This window comes from Bos grunniens, chromosome 29 (genome assembly GCF_055505025.1).
Source record: "Bos grunniens cultivar Pamir isolate PY7600 chromosome 29, Bosgru_T2T1.0, whole genome shotgun sequence".
Taxonomy (NCBI): domain Eukaryota; kingdom Metazoa; phylum Chordata; class Mammalia; order Artiodactyla; family Bovidae; genus Bos; species Bos grunniens.
Genome location: NC_141193.1, coordinates 10,925,404 through 10,942,950, shown reverse-complemented (window position 1 = coordinate 10,942,950; position 17,547 = coordinate 10,925,404). Strand labels below are relative to the sequence as shown.

The 17,547-nt window shown below is 62.7% G+C and overlaps 1 protein-coding gene across 11 annotated transcripts in view; it reads left to right on the top strand.

Annotated features, from left to right (window-relative positions):
- MYRF (myelin regulatory factor) overlaps positions 1 to 17,547 on the top strand; it is a 35,268-nt gene that overhangs the window by 9,749 nt on the left and 7,972 nt on the right. For 8 of the 11 annotated variants that reach the window (XM_086383532.1, XM_086383529.1, XM_086383526.1 and 5 more), the window contains exons 2-18: positions 3,364 to 3,451; positions 3,624 to 3,887; positions 6,295 to 6,356; positions 7,288 to 7,567; positions 8,609 to 8,859; positions 8,942 to 9,065; positions 11,003 to 11,198; positions 12,760 to 12,836; positions 13,019 to 13,129; positions 13,774 to 13,864; positions 14,224 to 14,424; positions 14,659 to 14,770; positions 15,248 to 15,357; positions 16,207 to 16,367; positions 16,440 to 16,512; positions 16,791 to 16,879; positions 17,177 to 17,245. In XM_086383532.1, the coding sequence (XP_086239658.1) occupies positions 3,364 to 3,451; positions 3,624 to 3,887; positions 6,295 to 6,356; positions 7,288 to 7,567; positions 8,609 to 8,859; positions 8,942 to 9,065; positions 11,003 to 11,198; positions 12,760 to 12,836; positions 13,019 to 13,129; positions 13,774 to 13,864; positions 14,224 to 14,424; positions 14,659 to 14,770; positions 15,248 to 15,357; positions 16,207 to 16,367; positions 16,440 to 16,512; positions 16,791 to 16,879; positions 17,177 to 17,245 (2,359 nt within the window). Of the gene's footprint in view, positions 1 to 3,363; positions 3,452 to 3,623; positions 3,888 to 5,779; positions 6,037 to 6,294; positions 6,357 to 6,470; positions 6,625 to 7,287; positions 7,568 to 8,608; positions 8,860 to 8,941; positions 9,066 to 11,002; positions 11,199 to 12,759; positions 12,837 to 13,018; positions 13,130 to 13,773; positions 13,865 to 14,223; positions 14,425 to 14,658; positions 14,771 to 15,247; positions 15,358 to 16,206; positions 16,368 to 16,439; positions 16,513 to 16,790; positions 16,880 to 17,176; positions 17,246 to 17,547 lie in introns of those variants that run through there. The other 3 variants (XM_086383534.1, XM_086383536.1, XM_086383535.1) reach the window with 3 other exon arrangements.

Sequence of the window (17,547 nt, the reverse complement as noted above, 5' to 3'; positions counted from 1 at the left end):
AATGGGGGCTGTGGGTGGGCAGAGGACCAACTCTGCCCCTTAGGGCATGTGAGCAAAGAGCCTGATGAGACAGTAGAAAGGAGGCTGTCACTCAAGGAATTAGGAGAGTCAGACACGGTCTCTGGGAGGAACTTACACTTAAGGCAAAACCTAACGAGTGATGAGGAATGGGAACAGCGTGGGGGACAGAGGATGAGATGGCTGGATGGCATCACCGACGCAGTGGACGTGACTTTGAGTAAACTCCAGAAGTTGGTGATGGACAGGGAGGCCTGGTGTGCTGCAGTCCATGGGGTTGCAAAGAGTCGGAGACAACTGAGCGACTGAACTGAACTGAGGGAACAGCACATGCCAAAGCCCCGAAGAGCAAGTGGGGCTTTTTGTCCCAGGAGAGCGCGAGGCTGGGGCTGGACCATGGAGAGTTGCAAGGAGGGGCACTGGGGCAGGAGCAGCCGTGGGGGCCGCAGGGGGCCCAGCTGCCAGGCCTTGCACTAGGGTTCTGGGTGCCCCGAGCAATGGCAAGTTGGAGGGTCTGGGGAGAGGGAGGGCAAGGATGGTGGTTTGTGACCTGGTGGTGCCACCTTCAGGCTGTGGGACCTTGGGCAGCCTCCACACCTCCCAGGGAGGTCTTGAGGATCAGCAGAAGATCTCTTAGCTTCCTGCCTGACAGGTGTCTGCTGCCGGCTCAGAGATTTCCAGGGTGCTTTTGGGAGCGGTGGGGAAGGGGGCACCTTCAAGAGTGTGCCCTAGGCACCCTGCCTTTCTCCTGAGTTCCTGGGGGCCTCTGCTCCAGCCTCAGGAGTCCCTGGGCTGGAAAGTTGGGTTAGAGATCTCCAGTGTGGTTCATGGACAGACTGGGGGCATTTGCTTAGTGGCTGGACCCTTTAGAATGGGTGGTGTGGGGAGAGGCCTCGACGACTCCCAGAGAAAGTGAATATTTGGGGTCAGTGTCCCTCAGGAGGACCACCAAGCCCCCAAACCTCATACTTCTCTCCCACCCATTGGCCCACCCCCACCCTGCCCCAGTGGCTCACCCCTCCCGCCTGTATCCTCCCGTCCGCCCGGCCCCTGGCACCGGAGGGCCTCTCCTCCCCCCAACCACATCTGGTTCTCGTTAGGGTCTCCCAAGATGCCTCTGTCTGAGCCCCCCCACCAATCCCTGGGGTGGGGGGAGGTGGGCAGGAGGATTAGGGGTGATTAGGAGTGCTCCTAGCCAGGGGAGGAGGGGGAGGAGCGGAGGAGGGGGCCTGGCCTGTTATAAATAGCAACACCATGACTCCATCACCCCATCATTCACTGTGGATTCCAAGTTCAGTCTCAAAAACCTGCAGCTTCAGCGGCCAAGGTGGGCGTGACGCTCCAGTGCCTCCTCCCTCCCCATTCCCTGTGCCCGATCCTGCCTCCCTCGGGACCATCCCCCCATGCGGGGGGTCGCCCAGGATGGCCGGGAAGCCTCTGCACCCACCAACCAAACCTTCCCTCTCGGAGTCAGGCCCACGCCCCTGGCCTCTCCTCGCCCTGTTGCCTTGGGCAAGAGACTTCGCTTCTCTGGACAAAGGGAATGAGGCTAATAACAAACACCAGGTCTTCAGGGGCGATTGGGAGGTAAACCCATTAGGCGCTTAGAAGGGCGCTGGGGCCTGGTGGGCACTCAGTGGGAGCCCCTGTCAGTATCATCATCATCGTGTCATTGTCACCGTTATAGGTTGGGAGGATGAAGCATCTCACTGCACGGGAAGGGCCTGTAGGTTGCCTTGCATAGAATAAACTCCTACGATTATTAATGTATTAGGCTCTAAAAGTGCCTGGCACACAGCAGGCACTCAATAAATGGGACCTTCAGTTAACTGGGAAGGACGGAGTCAGGGCCAGAGTGTGACTGGAGTCCTAGGATCTCGGCCTGCAGCCTGGTCACTCCCAGCTTGAGAAGCTCCCCTTGCCCTGGGCGGCCACTGGTGATGCTTGGTGGATGTCCCTTGTTCCCGGCCGGGTGAGCCCAGGCAGGAGGGCCTGTCCCAGGCAGCGCGTGACTCCTAGGAGGGCTTAGCCACTCATTAATCACCTAAGCGGGGCTCAGCATTCTTGAAATGCCGGCTGGGGCCAGGGAGAGGCCTGGGCTGGGGGTTCCTGGGGACCCCAGGGCTCTGGGTGCTGGAGAGTGAGGACAGCCACTGTTTGCTGAGCACCCACTATGTGCCGGGCCCCTTATACACCTTAATTTGTTTCATCCTCAGAACAACCCTATAAAGTGTTAGCTGTTCCTGTCCCCATTTTACTGAGGAGCTTGAGGCTCAGAGAGGGTGAGTGACCTGCCCAAGGTCACACAGCACGCAGTAGGTGATCTAGGATTTATTCCTGGACCTGAGATCTGTTCCCAGGGTTCACCAGGGGAGGGAACATGAGGTACAGACCCCTGACTCAAAGCCTAGGGGCCTGTGGGAGGGGTGCTTCCTGCCTCAGTGGGGCCAGCCAGCCCAGGCTAACAGGGTGGGGGGGGGGCAAGCCTCCATTATCGCAGTTGACGCATCTCCCACGTCAGCCCCCTTATCACCCCGCCCTCCAACTCTCCCTGCAAGGTGACCCCGGGAGGGGGGAGCAGGGGAGGGCATCTCCTCCCCTGCTGATGCCCAAGAGCATGGGGGCGCCTTTTCTGAGAGTCCCCCCCTTGATGGGGCCAGGCCAGGCCAGGGGGAGGGCCCGGGGCCCCTGCTGTTCCCCGCTGAACCTTTCTGAGGCTGTTTCCTCCTCTGGGCTCAGCACCCTCACCCTCATTATGAGGGTGGTAGGCACATACACTGAGGGGGAGCTGGTCGCTCCTGACTCTGACCCCAACTCCCTCTCCACCTGCAGCTGGGCCCGGGGTGCAGGAATCTCCCCCATCCCATGCGCCACCCCCGTCCCCCCACCCAGGATGCGTGGTCCAGCCCAGCCAGGCCCGATGCTCCTGGCTGCCCGCAGCTGGGCTGTCTGGAACCACCGCCTGGAGGACAGGGCAGGACAGGGTCAGCGAGTCTGGGCCCAAGTCCGTGAGGGTGGCGGCACCTCATTTGCTGCTCACGGCACCCTGTAAGATGGGGACACGTTCACCCCATCTTATAGACAAGACAAAGGGACTTGCTCGTGTCACACATCTGGGAGAGGGGATGGAGGGGCAGGAGACGGTGGGTCCGTCCAGATGCAGACTGTGGGCCCCTCCCCTCCTGGGGGAGTCCAGGGGGCCTTGTGGGCTGGGGACAGCATTGTCCCTGCCTACTGGAGGTGCGGCAGGTGGTGACTGTGAAGGGCTCTCTCTCCACGTGGACACAGGTGGGGGCCGGTGGGTGCTGGGTCTCTGTCCTGGCTCACGTCCACTCCTCCCCGCAGGCCACGACATCAACGGCGCCCTGGAGCCTTCCAACATAGACACGAGCATCCTGGAGGAGTACATCAGCAAGGAGGACGCCTCTGACCTGTGAGTGGCCCCGCCCCCAGCCCCTCGGGCCTCACCTGCCCCGCCTCCGAAAGCCGCTCCTCCCCCTCCCCCAGCCTCCGAGCCCTCTGCGGGGTCCACGCTGCCCCGCGGGTGGGGCCCCGGGAGGGGCTGGGGGCCCTCGCTGGCGCTGAGCTTCCTCCCTTCTCCGCAGCTGCTTCCCTGACATCTCTGCTCCAGCCAGTGCGGCCTCCTACCCCCATGGGCAGCCAGCGATCCCCGGCTCCAGCGGGGTCCACCACCTGAGCCCCCCGGGGGGCGGACCCTCCCCGGGGCGCCATGGGGCCCTCCCACCCCCGAGCTACAGCGCCCCGCTCAACTGCAACAACAACAACGGCATGGGTGTTGCTCCCAAGCCCTTCCTGGGGGGTTCTGGGCCCCCCATCAAGGCAGAGCCCAAGGCTCCCTATGCCCCCGGGTGAGTGAGGGCAAGGAGTGTGGCGGGTGGGTTAGGACGCAGGGGCCCCGGGCCAGGCAAGGCGTGGGCACAGTGACAGTGGGCCTGGGGCTGAGGCTGGGATGTGGGGAGCGGGCTGCCCTGCGGGTAGCAAGGTGGTGGTGGTGGGCGGGGGCTCCAGGGCTAAGCCGAGGAGGCTTTGTGCTGAGGCAGTGGGCAGCTGAGGGTTCCGAGCAGGGGAGTGATGAGGGCTGATGTAAGTGCTAGAAAAGGCTCCACCCCGAGCTCTGTGGAGAGTTGGGGGAGGGGCTGAGACCAGCAGGACTGTTTGCATTCAGGGGCACTTCCACCTGCAGGCGGGCACCCCAGGCACCCAAATCCCTCACGGTGCTGTTTTCCGTGGCCCCAGGGAGTTGGCCGATGGTGCAGGTGTGGGACCTGAAGTCAGTGCAGCTGTGGGGACAAGCCAGCCTCCCCCTTGCAGGTCCCCCCTCCACCGCTCCTCTCCAAGTAACCCACGTCCCCGCCTGACCCAGGGGCTCAGCCTGGGCCCAGCTGTGACCTGAGGTTCTAGGAGGCCACCCGCCTAGCCCACGTAGAGGCAGGGAGCATGGGTTTGCCAAGCCCTGCAGAGGTGCTCAGAGAAAGTTCTGGGTCCACCCCCAGGCTGAGGCAGGGGGCAGGGGACCCCGTCTCTGAGTAGAAGGATAGTGGGGTGCTGGGAGCATGACACCCATCAGACAGCCAGGCTCCATCTCCAGCTCCACTATTCCCAACCTTCTGGGATTGCAGGCGGATTCTTTTCCCGCTGAGCCACCAGGGAAGCCCATTCTTCTGGGTACTGACCCGCAACCTCGGTTAGGGCCTCAGCAGCCGCAGCTCTAAAGGGAGCCCCAAATGCTTCTGCCCCATCATGTGACTGTGAGAATCGGGGGAGGAAGCCCAGAGGAAGTACTGGGGGACAGTGGCCATGTCCTGGCTTATAGAGGGGGAGGCCAGGCAGGGGTGAGCCATAGCGGTAGAAGGCAGCTGGCTGCTTCAGGCTGAGACGCTGTCCTAAAGCTGCGGACCCTGAAGGGTAGGGAGGGAAGAGAACTACCACCACCTAACGAGTGTCTGCTGGGTGCCCACTGCAGTACCCCAGGCCTCTATGTGAGCTCATCAACTGCCCCAATAGCCAGCTCCTGGGGACCCCAAAACCAGCCAGCCTGTGCATAGAGCCCCGTCTCCCTCACAGCAGGATTCAGATGGCCCACTGAAGCCATTTCCCAGGGAGAGAAAGCATGTGTCCAGAGCCACACAGACACTCCATGGGCCCCGGGCGGCTCCCACCGCCCCACCCCTGCCAGGCCCTGTTCTAGGTGGAAAACAAGGCAGGCCCGCCTCTTCTGCAGTGGGTCTAGTTGAGGAGGGAGTTAGTAATCAGTAAATCAGCAACTCGAGCGCTGTGAGGAGTTTGGAGGAAGAAGGCAAGTCCTACGGACTTGGCATGTGAGTTTGCAGGGGCTAGAGGGAGAGAAGGGTCTTTACACAAGATCACTGTCAGGGCAGTGCAGGCTGCAGGCGGGGAGACGGAGCTGGAGAGGCCCCGGTCCGCCCACCGGGCCGCGAGGCCCACAGCAAGGACCGGGTCCCCATCACTTCTTCCTGTCATCCTCACCCACGGGGCCTGGGGGAGCTGGTAGGGGGTTGGCTTGTCCAGAGGAGCTTGGGGACCCTCAGTTAGCCCAGGGCCGTGTCTGCAGTGACTAGGTTGCCTCAGACACTGCCTGGGCCTGATGATGGGCAGTCTTCCCAGATGTGGGGGCCACAATGGCCAGAGAGCCAGCCCCCTGCAAGTGGCGACCGCCTTCCTGTTCAGGCGAGCGCAGGGTTCATGTAGGACGTGCTGACCTCTCAGAGTCGAGTTTGTTCTTTCTCTCCTGAACCACTGATAACACAAAACCTATGAGTGCAGGCCTGGCAAGCTGGCTCCCTGCCCAGCCCACACCTGCCCATGGCAGGGCAGCCCCTCTGGTGACCCACTGACGTTTCCCAGGCCCAGCCCCCTAGGGCCCCCTAGAGTTTCCAGGAAGTGGGGCTTCAGTGGGTGCAGGAAGAAAAAAGCTGGCCTGGCCCTTGGATCTGAGGAGGGAGTCCCTGAATCCCTGAACCAGCCTCAGGGACACAGGTGACAGGCCCCCCTAGTGCCCTGTAGGTCTGAGGGGATGCAGGGTGGGAGCCCAAGGCCCCCCACCTGCAACTCAGCCCTGGGCCCTGCCGGGCACCCCAAGGGGGCTGGTAAAGAGAAATGCCTGTAACAGGGGAGGGGGGAGACCTCAAGGCCTCCAGCCCCTGAGTCTGTGGGACCCTGCCCCGCAGAAGAGCTGCCCGACTGGGAGGCAGGGGTCCCATGGCCCAGCCAACAGCCCTTTCCTCTTCTCCACAGCACCCTGCCAGACTCTCCCCCAGACTCAGGCTCCGAGGCCTACTCCCCCCAGCAGGTGAATGGTGAGTCCAGCGGGCACCGCCCTCCCCCTCTGGGGTTTGGGCAAGTGGTTGGGGCGGCCTTATCGGGAGGGAGGGAGCGAGCCGGGGGTGGGGGTGGGGGGCCAGCGGCCGCCCAACAGGCCCAGATTATCGCTGGTCAAATACTCCCTGGCGCTGGCTATTGTTTCCCCGTGGGCGGGTGGGGAGCCGGCCGGCCTCTGAGCAAGTGTCCCTGCCGGTGATGCCACCCTCCTGCCCGCCTGCGCCATCATGGACGCACCCTTCGGCGGTGAGTGGATGGCTGGGGGAGGCAGCCTGGGTGCAGCTGGCTGGGCCCACCGCGCCTCGGGGGGTGCTCAGGGGTGCCGTGGCCCCCAGGTGGCCAAGAGCAGAAGGATGGCAGGCAGCCGTCTCCCCACGGCCCAGAGAAGGGTCAAGAGTTCTGTTTATCTTACCAGAAACATCTCTGGAATGCCTCCTGGGGAACAAAGGGAGCTGGGGCTTCCCCCCCTCAGGCTGGGGGGCTGGCCCCTGGGAGCCCGGTAGAGGGGTTGCTGGTGGGAGGAGGGCCCCCCCCCACCCCGCGCCGTAGGACTGCACTGGGGGGGTCCCAGGAGACTCCTTCCTGAAGTCCAGAGGAGGAGCAGGCCTGCGAGGGGCTTGGGAGAGAGCCTTGGGACCCGGGTCCTCCCCAGGGAGCTGGGCCAGGCTCGGCCCAGGGAAGGAGTGGGCTTGGATGGAGTGAAAGGCTGCCTACCCCCTGGACAGGGTCTGGCCTTCCCGCCCAGGCCTGCAGTAGGATTGGGCTGCCCAGCCTCCTCCCATGTGGGATGGGTGGGAGGGCAGCCCCCAGGCTGGGCTCAGGAGTGGGTGGGTATGAGGAGACCCTGCCCCAGGGAGAGCTGGTGCCTGGAAACCTAATGTCCACCCCGCCTCCCCATCTCTCCCACAGACCCCCATCTCCTGCGCACCATTACCCCCGAGACCCTGTGCCATGTGGGGGTGCCCTCCCGCCTGGAGCACCCGCCCCCACCTCCAGCCCACCTGCCAGGCCCCCCACCGCCCCCGCCGCCCCCACCGCACTACCCCGTCCTGCAGCGGGACCTGTACATGAAGGCCGAGCCTCCGATGCCCCCCTATGCTGCCATGGGGCAGGGGCTGGTGCCCACCGACCTCCACCATGGCCAGCAGTCCCAGATGCTCCACCAGCTGCTCCAGCAACACGGAGCTGAGTAAGAGCTGGGCAGCTTCCTCGGGGGTGGGGAGATGGGCTGGTGGGGGCAGGGGGTTTTGCTCAGGGCAGCACCTATAGGACAGAGACAGAGGTAGGTGCAGGGATGAACCCAGGAAGGGCAGAAGGCTCTGACCCCCCAGAGATGGGGATCAGTGAATGTATATGTATATGCCTAGCAAAGCCTAGGGGATTTACAGCCAAGGCCAAATGCTCACCATTAACTTATTTGATGAGCATGGCCATCCCTGTTGCCCAGATAGGAAAACTGAGGCTTGGTTGGGGCAGGGGGGATGCTTGCCCAGGTCACGGAGGTAGGAAGGGGCAGAGCCACAGCCTGAACCTGGGCCGGTGCTCTTACCCACATAGCGGTGACTTTCTAACCACCACGGAGTCCTCAGTTTTCTGAGGAGGTTCTAGGTGTAGACCCAGAACTACTTCCACTCTGACTCCAGCTGCAGAATTATCTTTTTATCAGTTTTGGACATTTGAGATTCCGTGAAAGATTTCATTCAAGGAAAGATTCCACTGGCAAAGCTTTTTGTAAACCAGAAGGGAAAGGGGTGCTGTGTAGCCCCCCCAAATCGTCAGCCCCTTTTCCAGGAAACTCTCCCAGCCTTGGTGGTCCAAGCCCTCTGGCTTGTTTCTGGAGGCTGCTCTCCAAAGAGCCCTCACTATAATGGGTGATGCTGAGAATGACCCCACAGGGAAGGGATAGACTCATTCATTCCACCAACGATTTTGAGCACTTGGTGCACCAGGCCAGTTGCCGGGTGTGATGGGGACACACGGACGAGTCAGGTGTGGCCCTGACCTCCTGGATTCCACAGCCTGGGGGGCAGGGAGGAGGGACAGACACAGAATGATAGCGCAGCATGATGGGAGAGCACAGAGGAGGTAAAGACGCGGGCTTCCTGCAGGAGGTGTCCACTGGGCTGGGTGTATCGTGCTGAAACAGGGCAGAGAGGGGAGCCAGGGTACTGCCCAGTGGGACAGGTCGGGGGGGGCACTGGTCCCCATGACGCACACCTGTATCCCCCAGGCTCCCCCCACATCCCTCCAAGAAGAGGAAGCACTCGGAATCACCTCCCAACACCCTCAACGCCCAGATGCTGAACGGAATGATCAAACAGGAGCCTGGGACTGTGACGGCCCTGCCCCCGCACCCAGCGCGAGCCCCTTCCCCACCCTGGCCTCCCCAGGGCCCGCTCTCACCCGGGCCTAACTCCCTGCCCCTCAGCATCGCCCGGGTCCAGACGCCCCCTTGGCATCCACCAGGTGCCCCCTCACCAGGTACACGGCTGGCCTGCTCAGGCTTTTGAGTTGGGGGGGTGGGGCCTGGGGCTCAGGGACAATGGCCGTTCCCTCTCTCCAGGTCTCCTGCAGGACAGTGACAGCCTCAGCGGCTCCTACCTAGACCCCAACTACCAGTCCATCAAGTGGCAACCGCATCAGCAGAACAAATGGGCGACACTGTACGACGCTAACTACAAGGAGCTGTGAGTGCTTCATGCCCCTTCCCTCGGTAAACAATCCGCCTGCCAATGCAGGAGACCCGGGCTCCATCCCTGGATCGGGAAGATCCCCTGGAGAAGGAAATGACAACTCACTCTGGTATCCTTGCCTAGAAAATCCCATGGACAGAGGAGCCTCGCGGGCTACCAACCATGGGGTTGCAAAAGAGTTGGACACGACTTAGCGACTAAACCACCACCACCACCACCACCACCAACCATTCCTCCTGGTCATGCCATCTGGGCAGCCCCAGCCCTGGCTTCAGGATCCTAGAGCAGGGCTGGAAGCACCCTAGGAACAAGATAGTCCCCTTTCACAGAAGAGCAGATGGGCTCAGGGCAGAGCTAGGACTGCGACTCAGGGCTGCTGATTCCTGAGCCCGCCCGAGGCCTCCTTAAGAAGGTGGTGTCGGCCAAGGAGGGGCCGGTGAGGGCGAGTCTGGCAGCAGTGGGTGGAGAGGGGTGTTTTCTGGCTCCTCCTCCCCCTCCCCCCTCCTCCTGCATTCCAGGAAGGTAGCCGGAAGCTGAGTGTCAGGGAGGCCCTTCCAGCAAGCCCCCTCCCTGCAGGGGAGGGACCAGTGGGTGGGGGAGGGCTGGTCAGAGGCTGCCCCAGCATTCCTAGCTCTGCTCCAGCACCCACCCATGCGGATTCAGCTTCCTGGGACCCGGCCAGGAGCACTCTGGGACCACTCCCCTCACTCCCACGGAAGGCCAACAAGGGCTGAGAGCATGGCTCACCATCAGCTCACTTTGGACTTGCTGGGACTGGGCAGGGTGTCTGGGACTTGCCTTCTCACAGCTAGTCCAGCCTCCTGGAGTTGGGGGTCCCTGGCTTTGTGGGGTTGTTGGCGTGAAGCCCTCAGGGCTGGGGCAAGGAGCTGTCCAACCAATGTAGTGGCTAAAGGATCCTTTGAGACCCTATCTGGGTGGCGGGGAGAGGTCTTTGGATGTCCAGCCCTATGGCCTGGTGAAGACCCCCCCCCATTCCTACGGCCATACTTCTCAGGTCAGCCCTGCCACCCCAAATCCCAAGGCCAGGAAGTTGGCACCTGAGGTCCACCCCAGTGTGGTCCGGGCACTTTCTGGGTGTTTCCTGGGTGGTCAGGCAGATGAGGGGAGCCCAGGGAGGGAGATGCAGTGAGCCCTGCGTCTTCCCGTAGATGTTAGCCGGGCCCAAAGGCCTCTCCAAGTTTGGAAACTTTCTCCCTGCCCAGCTTCCTCCAGGCAGGCCTGGGCATCAGGGGCACTGCTTGTGCCTGGGGACCTGGGGGAAGGCGGGCCACCAGTCTCCCCGTGTCCTACCCCCTGGAGATCCCCTGAAGAGCCCAGACCTAGAACACCTTCCCAGCAACAGATGGGTAAACTGAGGCTGAGTCCAGGCTGCCCAGAGAGCCCCCTCCCCACGGGGCAGAAGTCAGGATGAGGATGTCTGGGGGCTTGAGTAAGTTGGTGGGCAGGGGCTGGGCCCATGCAGAGCCGGCGCCTGGTTCCACCGTTTCCATGGCAACCAGCTGTCAGACACAGTGAGACTCCACAGACGCATCCCCTCTCACCCTGTCTCCCTGGAGGGAGGGGGCCTTTGGGCAGCGTTCTGGGAAGAAGCCAAGTGTGGTGAGGGGCTGTCAGGCCCCCTCGTCAGGAGCTCACTCCCGTCCTAGGGTCTTGCCCAGCCTCCCCCATCCCCGGGGCGCAGTGGTCCCAGGCACGTAAGGGAGGAATATTGGCCGAGGCATTGTCACACCAGAGCTCAGATCCTCCTGGGGGGCTCAGTTTCCATTTCTGAGAAGTGGGAGCAATCCCGAGAGAGGTTTGAGGATGGGGGCACCAGGTAGGAAATTGGCTTGGGGACACAGGCCACAGACGGGACAGGCGAGGCAGGCCTGGCTGGGGGCCCTCGGTCGAGTGTCCTCGCCTGCCCCCAGGCCCATGCTCACCTACCGCGTGGACGCCGACAAAGGCTTCAACTTTTCGGTGGGCGACGACGCCTTCGTGTGCCAGAAGAAGAACCACTTCCAGGTGACGGCGTACATCGGCATGCTGGGCGAGCCCAAGTACGTCAAGACGCCCGAAGGCCTCAAGCCCCTGGACTGCTTCTACCTGAAGCTGCACGGAGTGAAGGCAGGTCTGGGGCTTGGCAGTGAGGGTGGGCAGGAGGCCGGGGGAGCCGAACGAGCCCGGGGCCAGGTGAGTGTGTCCTGAGGAGACTCCTGGGGGCTGAGTTCAGCCCCCCTCCCCACCTGAACTCCTGTGCCCGCCCCTTAGGGGTCATGCCCCCAGCCCTCTGCTCAGTTCTGCTTCCCGTTTCCTTCTCTACCCTGTGACCCCAAGTCTGTGCGCCCAGCCAGGACCCCGTTCCTGACCCTGCTGTCAGCTGCCTCACTACAGCACCCCAAAATGAGTTCCCTGCAAACTCACCCTCCCCAGGCTCTCCTCTCCGGGAACGGGGCTCTGGGGCCCTGGTTGCCCAAGCCATGAATCTGGGACCTGCTTGCCCACCTCTCACCGCGCACTAGGCCCCGCTCTCTCTCCTGGAACTTTCCACAACCTGGTCCCCTCCTCTCCTCCCCGAACCTCTGCCCAGACCAGGCCGGCCCCCTCCTTATCTGACCACCCACAGCCGGACTCCTGTTCGACTTGAGACACAGGTGGGCCCGACATTCCCCATTCAAGGCCCTCAGGACCCCGTCTCCCCCATCCACCCCAGCAAGGCCCTGACTGCTAGGCTGAGCTGGCAGAGGCTTTTGGGACCCCCATCCTCACCCCGGCCCTGGTTTGCTGTGCCCGGTCACAGCCCCTGCCTCCCCCCAGGCAGCTCCTTCTCTGGGACGCCCTCTGAACCCCACTGCCTGCCTCCTCCCCTGGCTGACCACTCCTTGACCTTCACCGTTCACTCTGCTGCCTCCTCGGGGACACCTGCCCTGAGGCCCATTTTGACTTGAGGCCCCTCCCTGTCCAGCACCTCCACGGTGGTGGTGGTTGATTTTGAGCCCGCGAGTTCCCTGATGGCCTGGCCGCGTGTGTCTCCTTCCGTGTCATGAGTGGGGCCTGGCATTGCCGTGGCTCAGCCGGTGCTCTGGAGGGCTTGAGAGGCCTGGGAGTGGGATGGGTTCTGGGGAGTGTGGTTTTGGGTGTGACTGGGTGTTTGTGAATGGGCTTCCCAGGTCACTCAGCAGTGAAAAATCAGCAGGGCAGGAGCCACAGGAGACACGGGTTCGATCCCTGGGTCGGGAAGATCCCCTGGAGAAGGGAATGGCTACCCACTTGCCTGGAGAAGCCCGTGGACAGAGTAGCCTGCTGGACTACAGTCTTTGGGATCGCAGAGAGTCACACAGGGCGGAAGCGACTTAGCATGCATGCATGGGTGTTTGTGGAGGCTGATTTGGGATGTGTTACTTGGAGATGGGTGGAGTGCGTGGGTGTGAATTGGTGGCCAGTGAAGTTGCCTGTGTGTGTGTGCTCACGTGTGTGCACATAGGTGGGAGAGTGGTGTGGGTGTGGGCTCATGGGAGGTGCGGCGGTGTAGGAGAAGGCACAGGAGTCTGTGGGCAGAGGGGAGGGTGGCCTCAGTTTCCTCAGGAGCTCCCGCTGCGCTGGGCCTGGGCTGAGAGGCTGAGGAGGGCAGGACCAGGTGGGGAGACCTTGGGCCCTGAAGTGCCCTTGGCCTCTGCTCCTCCCCCAGTTGGAGGCCCTGAACCAGTCCATCAACATCGAGCAGTCGCAGTCGGACCGAAGCAAGCGGCCCTTCAACCCCGTCTCGTGAGTGTCTGAGCCGTGGAGGGGGAGGTCCCCAGGAGGGCTCCCCTGGCAGGAGCCAAGGAGGGCCAAAGGCACCCACAACATGCCCCTCCCACACATTCCTGACCCCGGGGCCCCTCCATGGCCTGGCTCTCCGCAGCCCCTCTTCCCTGGCCCCTGAGTACCCTGCCCCTCCTCTGCAGGGTCAATCTGCCCCCCGAACAGGTCACGAAAGTGACTGTGGGGAGGCTGCACTTCAGCGAGACCACTGCCAACAACATGCGCAAGAAGGGCAAGCCCAACCCCGACCAGAGGTGAGCGGGCTGCGTCCCTGCCCCGGAGCCCCTCCATTTCTGAACACCAGGGGCTGGAGGGTGTCTCCCCGACTCCACCCCCACCCCCGCCCGCGCCCGCCCGTAGCATGCCAGGAATGGAGTCCCAGAGACTGACCCACTTCCCACATGAGGGACCTGGGTTTCAGAGCCTTTCACCACTTACCGATAGGAGAGCGGAAGCCGGCTTCCTATCTGCTTCCGCCCCCTAGTGGACACTCAGGTTCCTTCTCTGCAGTGCGTGCTTAGTCGCTTCAGTCGTGTCTGACTCTGTGCGACCCCGTGGACTGTAGCCCTCACCTCCCACCCCAGGCTCCTCTGTCCATGGGGATTCTCCAGGCAAGAATACTGGAGTGGGTTGCCATTCCCTCCTCCAGGGGGTCTTCCCGACCCAGAGGTCGAACCCACATCTCTCTGTCTCCTGCAGGGGCAGGCGGGTTCTTTACCACTAAAGCCACCTGGGAAGCCCCTCCTCTGTCGGGTGGGGTGGTCATGCTCTCCTCCCGGGTGCCGGGAGCCTGGGAGAGATGACCAAGTGCACTGTACATCTGACCCAGGAAGGCTGGTGGAGGTGGGAGGGGAATGGGGCGGGACCCTGGGCGCCTCTGAGACCCTCTTGTGTCCAGGTACTTCATGCTGGTGGTGGCCCTCCAGGCCCACGCACAAAATCAGAACTACACACTGGCCGCCCAGATCTCAGAGCGCATCATCGTCCGGGTGAGGGCCACCTTCCCCCAAAGGGCTGAGAGTCCTCCCTAGACCTGGGAGAAACAGCACCCAGGAGAAAAACAGGGTCTTCAGGGGTCAGGAGCTGGAGTGCTGATCCTGTGTGGCCCTGGGCAAGGTTCCCACCTTCTCAGGGCCAGTATCTCCTTCACAATTAAGTGTGGAGGTGGCCAGGACCCGGTTGGTGGCTTTTCTGAAAGTTGGCAGCCATGGGAGGACAGTTGAAATTGGGCATGGGGGTGTGAGGAGCTCCGGCTGGAGCTGGAGGGGTGGCTGTGGGGTTTCCCCCTTTCCCAGGGCGCTGTGCGTCCCCCAACCCCCAGGACTGATCCAGCCCCAACTCCTGCCAGGCCTCCAATCCAGGCCAGTTTGAGAGTGATAGCGAGGTGCTGTGGCAGCGGGCGCAGGTGCCGGACACGGTCTTCCACCATGGCCGTGTAGGCATCAACACGGACCGGCCCGATGAGGCGCTGGTGGTGCACGGCAACGTCAAGGTCATGGGCTCGCTCATGCACCCCTCGGACCTGCGGGCGAAGGAGCACGTGCAGGAGGTGGGGGCAGGACCGGGGGCGGGGACTCCCTAAGCGGGGAGGAGCCGATGGCAGGGGCGGGCTGGGGCGGGGCTATCTTGTGGGCGGGGCTCCAGGGAAAGGCCTTGGAGGAGGTTGGCCCTGGGTCTCTGGATCCCGCCACACTGGTGGTAGCAGGGTCTACCCCCTCCACACTCCTGCCACCGGATGGGCCCAGGAGGGGAGAGGTTCAGTTGGGCCCTGGCTCCCGCGCAGGTGGACACCACCGAGCAGCTGAAGAGGATCTCGCGCATGCGGCTGGTGCACTACAGGTACAAGCCGGAGTTTGCCGCCACTGCCGGCATCGAAGCCGCTGCACCAGAAACGGGTAAAGATCTAGGGGCTGGGATCTGGCATCTGGTAACCCCGCCCCTGTCCCTGTCCTCTGGAAACTCTGCTTCCAAGAACCCCTTTCCTCGACTCATGGAACCCCGCCCCTGGGAATCCCGGCCCTCTGGGAGACCTTTCCCTTCGCCCTGAGCCCCTGCACTTTGACGCTGGACGTCTGGCACTTGTGGTGCCGGGATCCCCGCTCCTCTGTTCCCTGCATGAGTCTTGCCTTTATTCTCCTGGATCTCTGCCCCCTTTCCCTTGTGGTCCTTACTTCTGAGAATCTGCCCCTACCCGCACCTACCCCTCGGAACCCCACACCTTGGTCCCTGGAACTGCCACCCTGCTCCAGGGCTCCCTGGATCTCAGATCTCTAGCTCCCAGAATTTCACCCTCACCAGTCCCAGCCCCTGCCTACATTATGGTGCTGTGGGCACACCTTCCTCCAACACACACTTGGCTTGTCCCTCCCCAGGTGTCATCGCTCAGGAGGTGAAGGAGATCCTGCCCGAGGCCGTGAAGGACACGGGAGACGTGGTCTTTGCCAATGGGAAAACCATAGAGAACTTCCTGGTGGTGAACAAGGTCTCTGGGTGGGGGAACTGGAAGGAGCCCAAGAGGCAGAAGGGTGGACCAGCTGGAGGGCATTCAGCACCACCCCCATAGAGACAGGGCACTGAAGTGCAGAGAGTCGGAGCGTCCCCTCACTCCAGTCTTCCCTCATGCTGCTTCTAGAACCCACTCCCCACCCCACAGGGAGAGGTGGAGGTGGGAGATGAGGACTTGGCCAGTCTGTGGCTGTGTGATCAAGGGCAAGAGGAACCTCACGAGAGTCATCTTCCTCTCCTGCAAAAGGAAGGAAACGATCGTTACAGCTGAGAACGTCTCATGTTGTTTTGTTGTTCAGTGGCTCAGTCATGTCCGACTCTTTGTGACCCATGGACTGCAGCACTTCAGGCTTCCCTGTCCTTCGCCATCTCCCAGAATTTGCTCAAATTCATGTCCATTGAGTCGGTGATGCAATCCAGCCATCTCATCCTCTGTCATAGGGTTATGGCAAAGTTTAAACACCTGGTTTGTTGAGGATGATGTTTGTAACTTTCCTGGCATGACGCTGGGTGCCAGTGAGCATGTCCTAGGTCTTGGCCTCTGCTGAAGTCTTAGACACTGTGTCCATCAAAGGGGGAGATGGAGGCGAGAGGCTCTGAGGACCACGGGTTCTGAACACGGGTGGGGAAAGGTGCAGAGGTGGGATGGTGTTCAGAGGCAGGAACAGGGAGCAGGGAACAGGGAACAGGGGGAGCTGAGGCTGGACGAGAGGTGAGGCTGGCCTGGGTGGGGCTTCGAGGGCTCCCTCCTGCTCCCCATGGGCCCATGGCCTGGGCCCCCCCAGGGGCTGACTGTGCCCTCGACACTGGCCATCGCCTGCGGCAGGAGCGCATCTTCATGGAGAATGTGGGTGCCGTGAAGGAGCTGTGCAAGCTGACGGACAACCTGGAGACGCGCATCGACGAGCTGGAGCGCTGGAGCCACAAGCTGGCCAAGCTGCGGCGTCTCGACAGCCTCAAGTCCACCGGCAGCTCGGGCGCCTTCAGGTGGGGGCGCAGGCCGGGGGAGGGCCTGACCCCCTTCCCAGGGGCACGTCTGACCTGGTCCTCTTGCTGCAGCCATGCAGGGAGCCAGTTCAGCCGGGCAGGCAGCGTCCCCCACAAGAAGAGGCCCCCCAAGGTGGCCAGCAAGGTGAGGGTGGGCAGGATGGGGGGCAGGCAGGATGGGGCCTCCCCATCCTCATGGAGCCTTTCCAGCTGGTGCCTCTCCCAGCTCACTGATTAGAAGCACTTCCTCATCCCTCCCCTCCCCACCTTCTAGCTCCCCCAGCTCCCGGTTCCTCTTCCCTCCCCCTCAGCCTGCTAGGGGGATGAGTAGCCTTTGTCCCCCACCTCCAGCAGAGCCCACGGTGGGCAAGACCACGGGCTCGCTAAGTCTGGGCCTTTGTCCCCTTTCCTCTTGGTCCTCAGTCATCATCTGTGGTCCCAGACCAGGCCTGCATCAGCCAGCGCTTCCTGCAGGGAACCATCGTGGCCCTGGTGGTGGTCATGGCCTTCAGGTGACTGGTCCTCCAGACTCTGGGGGTGGCTGGCTTGGGGCATCGGGCTGCCTGCAGGCCTGGGCCTGGGGGAGCAGGAGGCCGTGGCCTGGGAGATGAAGTGGCTGAGCTCTCGGGGAAGGAGCGGGGGGCTGCCTCATCCTGTCTCCTCCTCCCCCCGAGACTGGGGAGACCCACATACAGCCATCCCTTTGGGAGCCTGTCCCCTGGGACCAAAAACCACAGGCCCCCATGCTGGGGAGAGGGCACTGGTCCATGGCTCTGGCTCTAACAACAGCCCTTTCCTGTGGCCCCCAGCGTGGTGTCCATGTCCACATTGTACGTGCTGAGCCTGCGCACCGAGGAGGATCTGGTGGAAAGTGATGGGTATGTCCCTGGAGGCCTGGCTGCCAGCTGTCACCAGGCCAGGTGGGGCTTGGGTGGGCGGCTAGAGTCAGAGGAGCCCTGGAAAATGTCTCCTGTAAAGGGGGCTCCACCTCAAAATCTGACCCCACCGGGGGTTTGCGGGGGGGTGCAGTGGGGGGTCAGAAGGTCCCCTGGTTTGGCGGGGGAAGCAGCTGCTTCGCTGTCCTGCTGAAGCTGGTATTGCTTCTCCAGGTAGCTGGGTCTCCGCGGGGCCCAGGTCAGAGCAGGGGGTGGGGGAAGGAGGGCCAGGGTGGGGCCTTGGG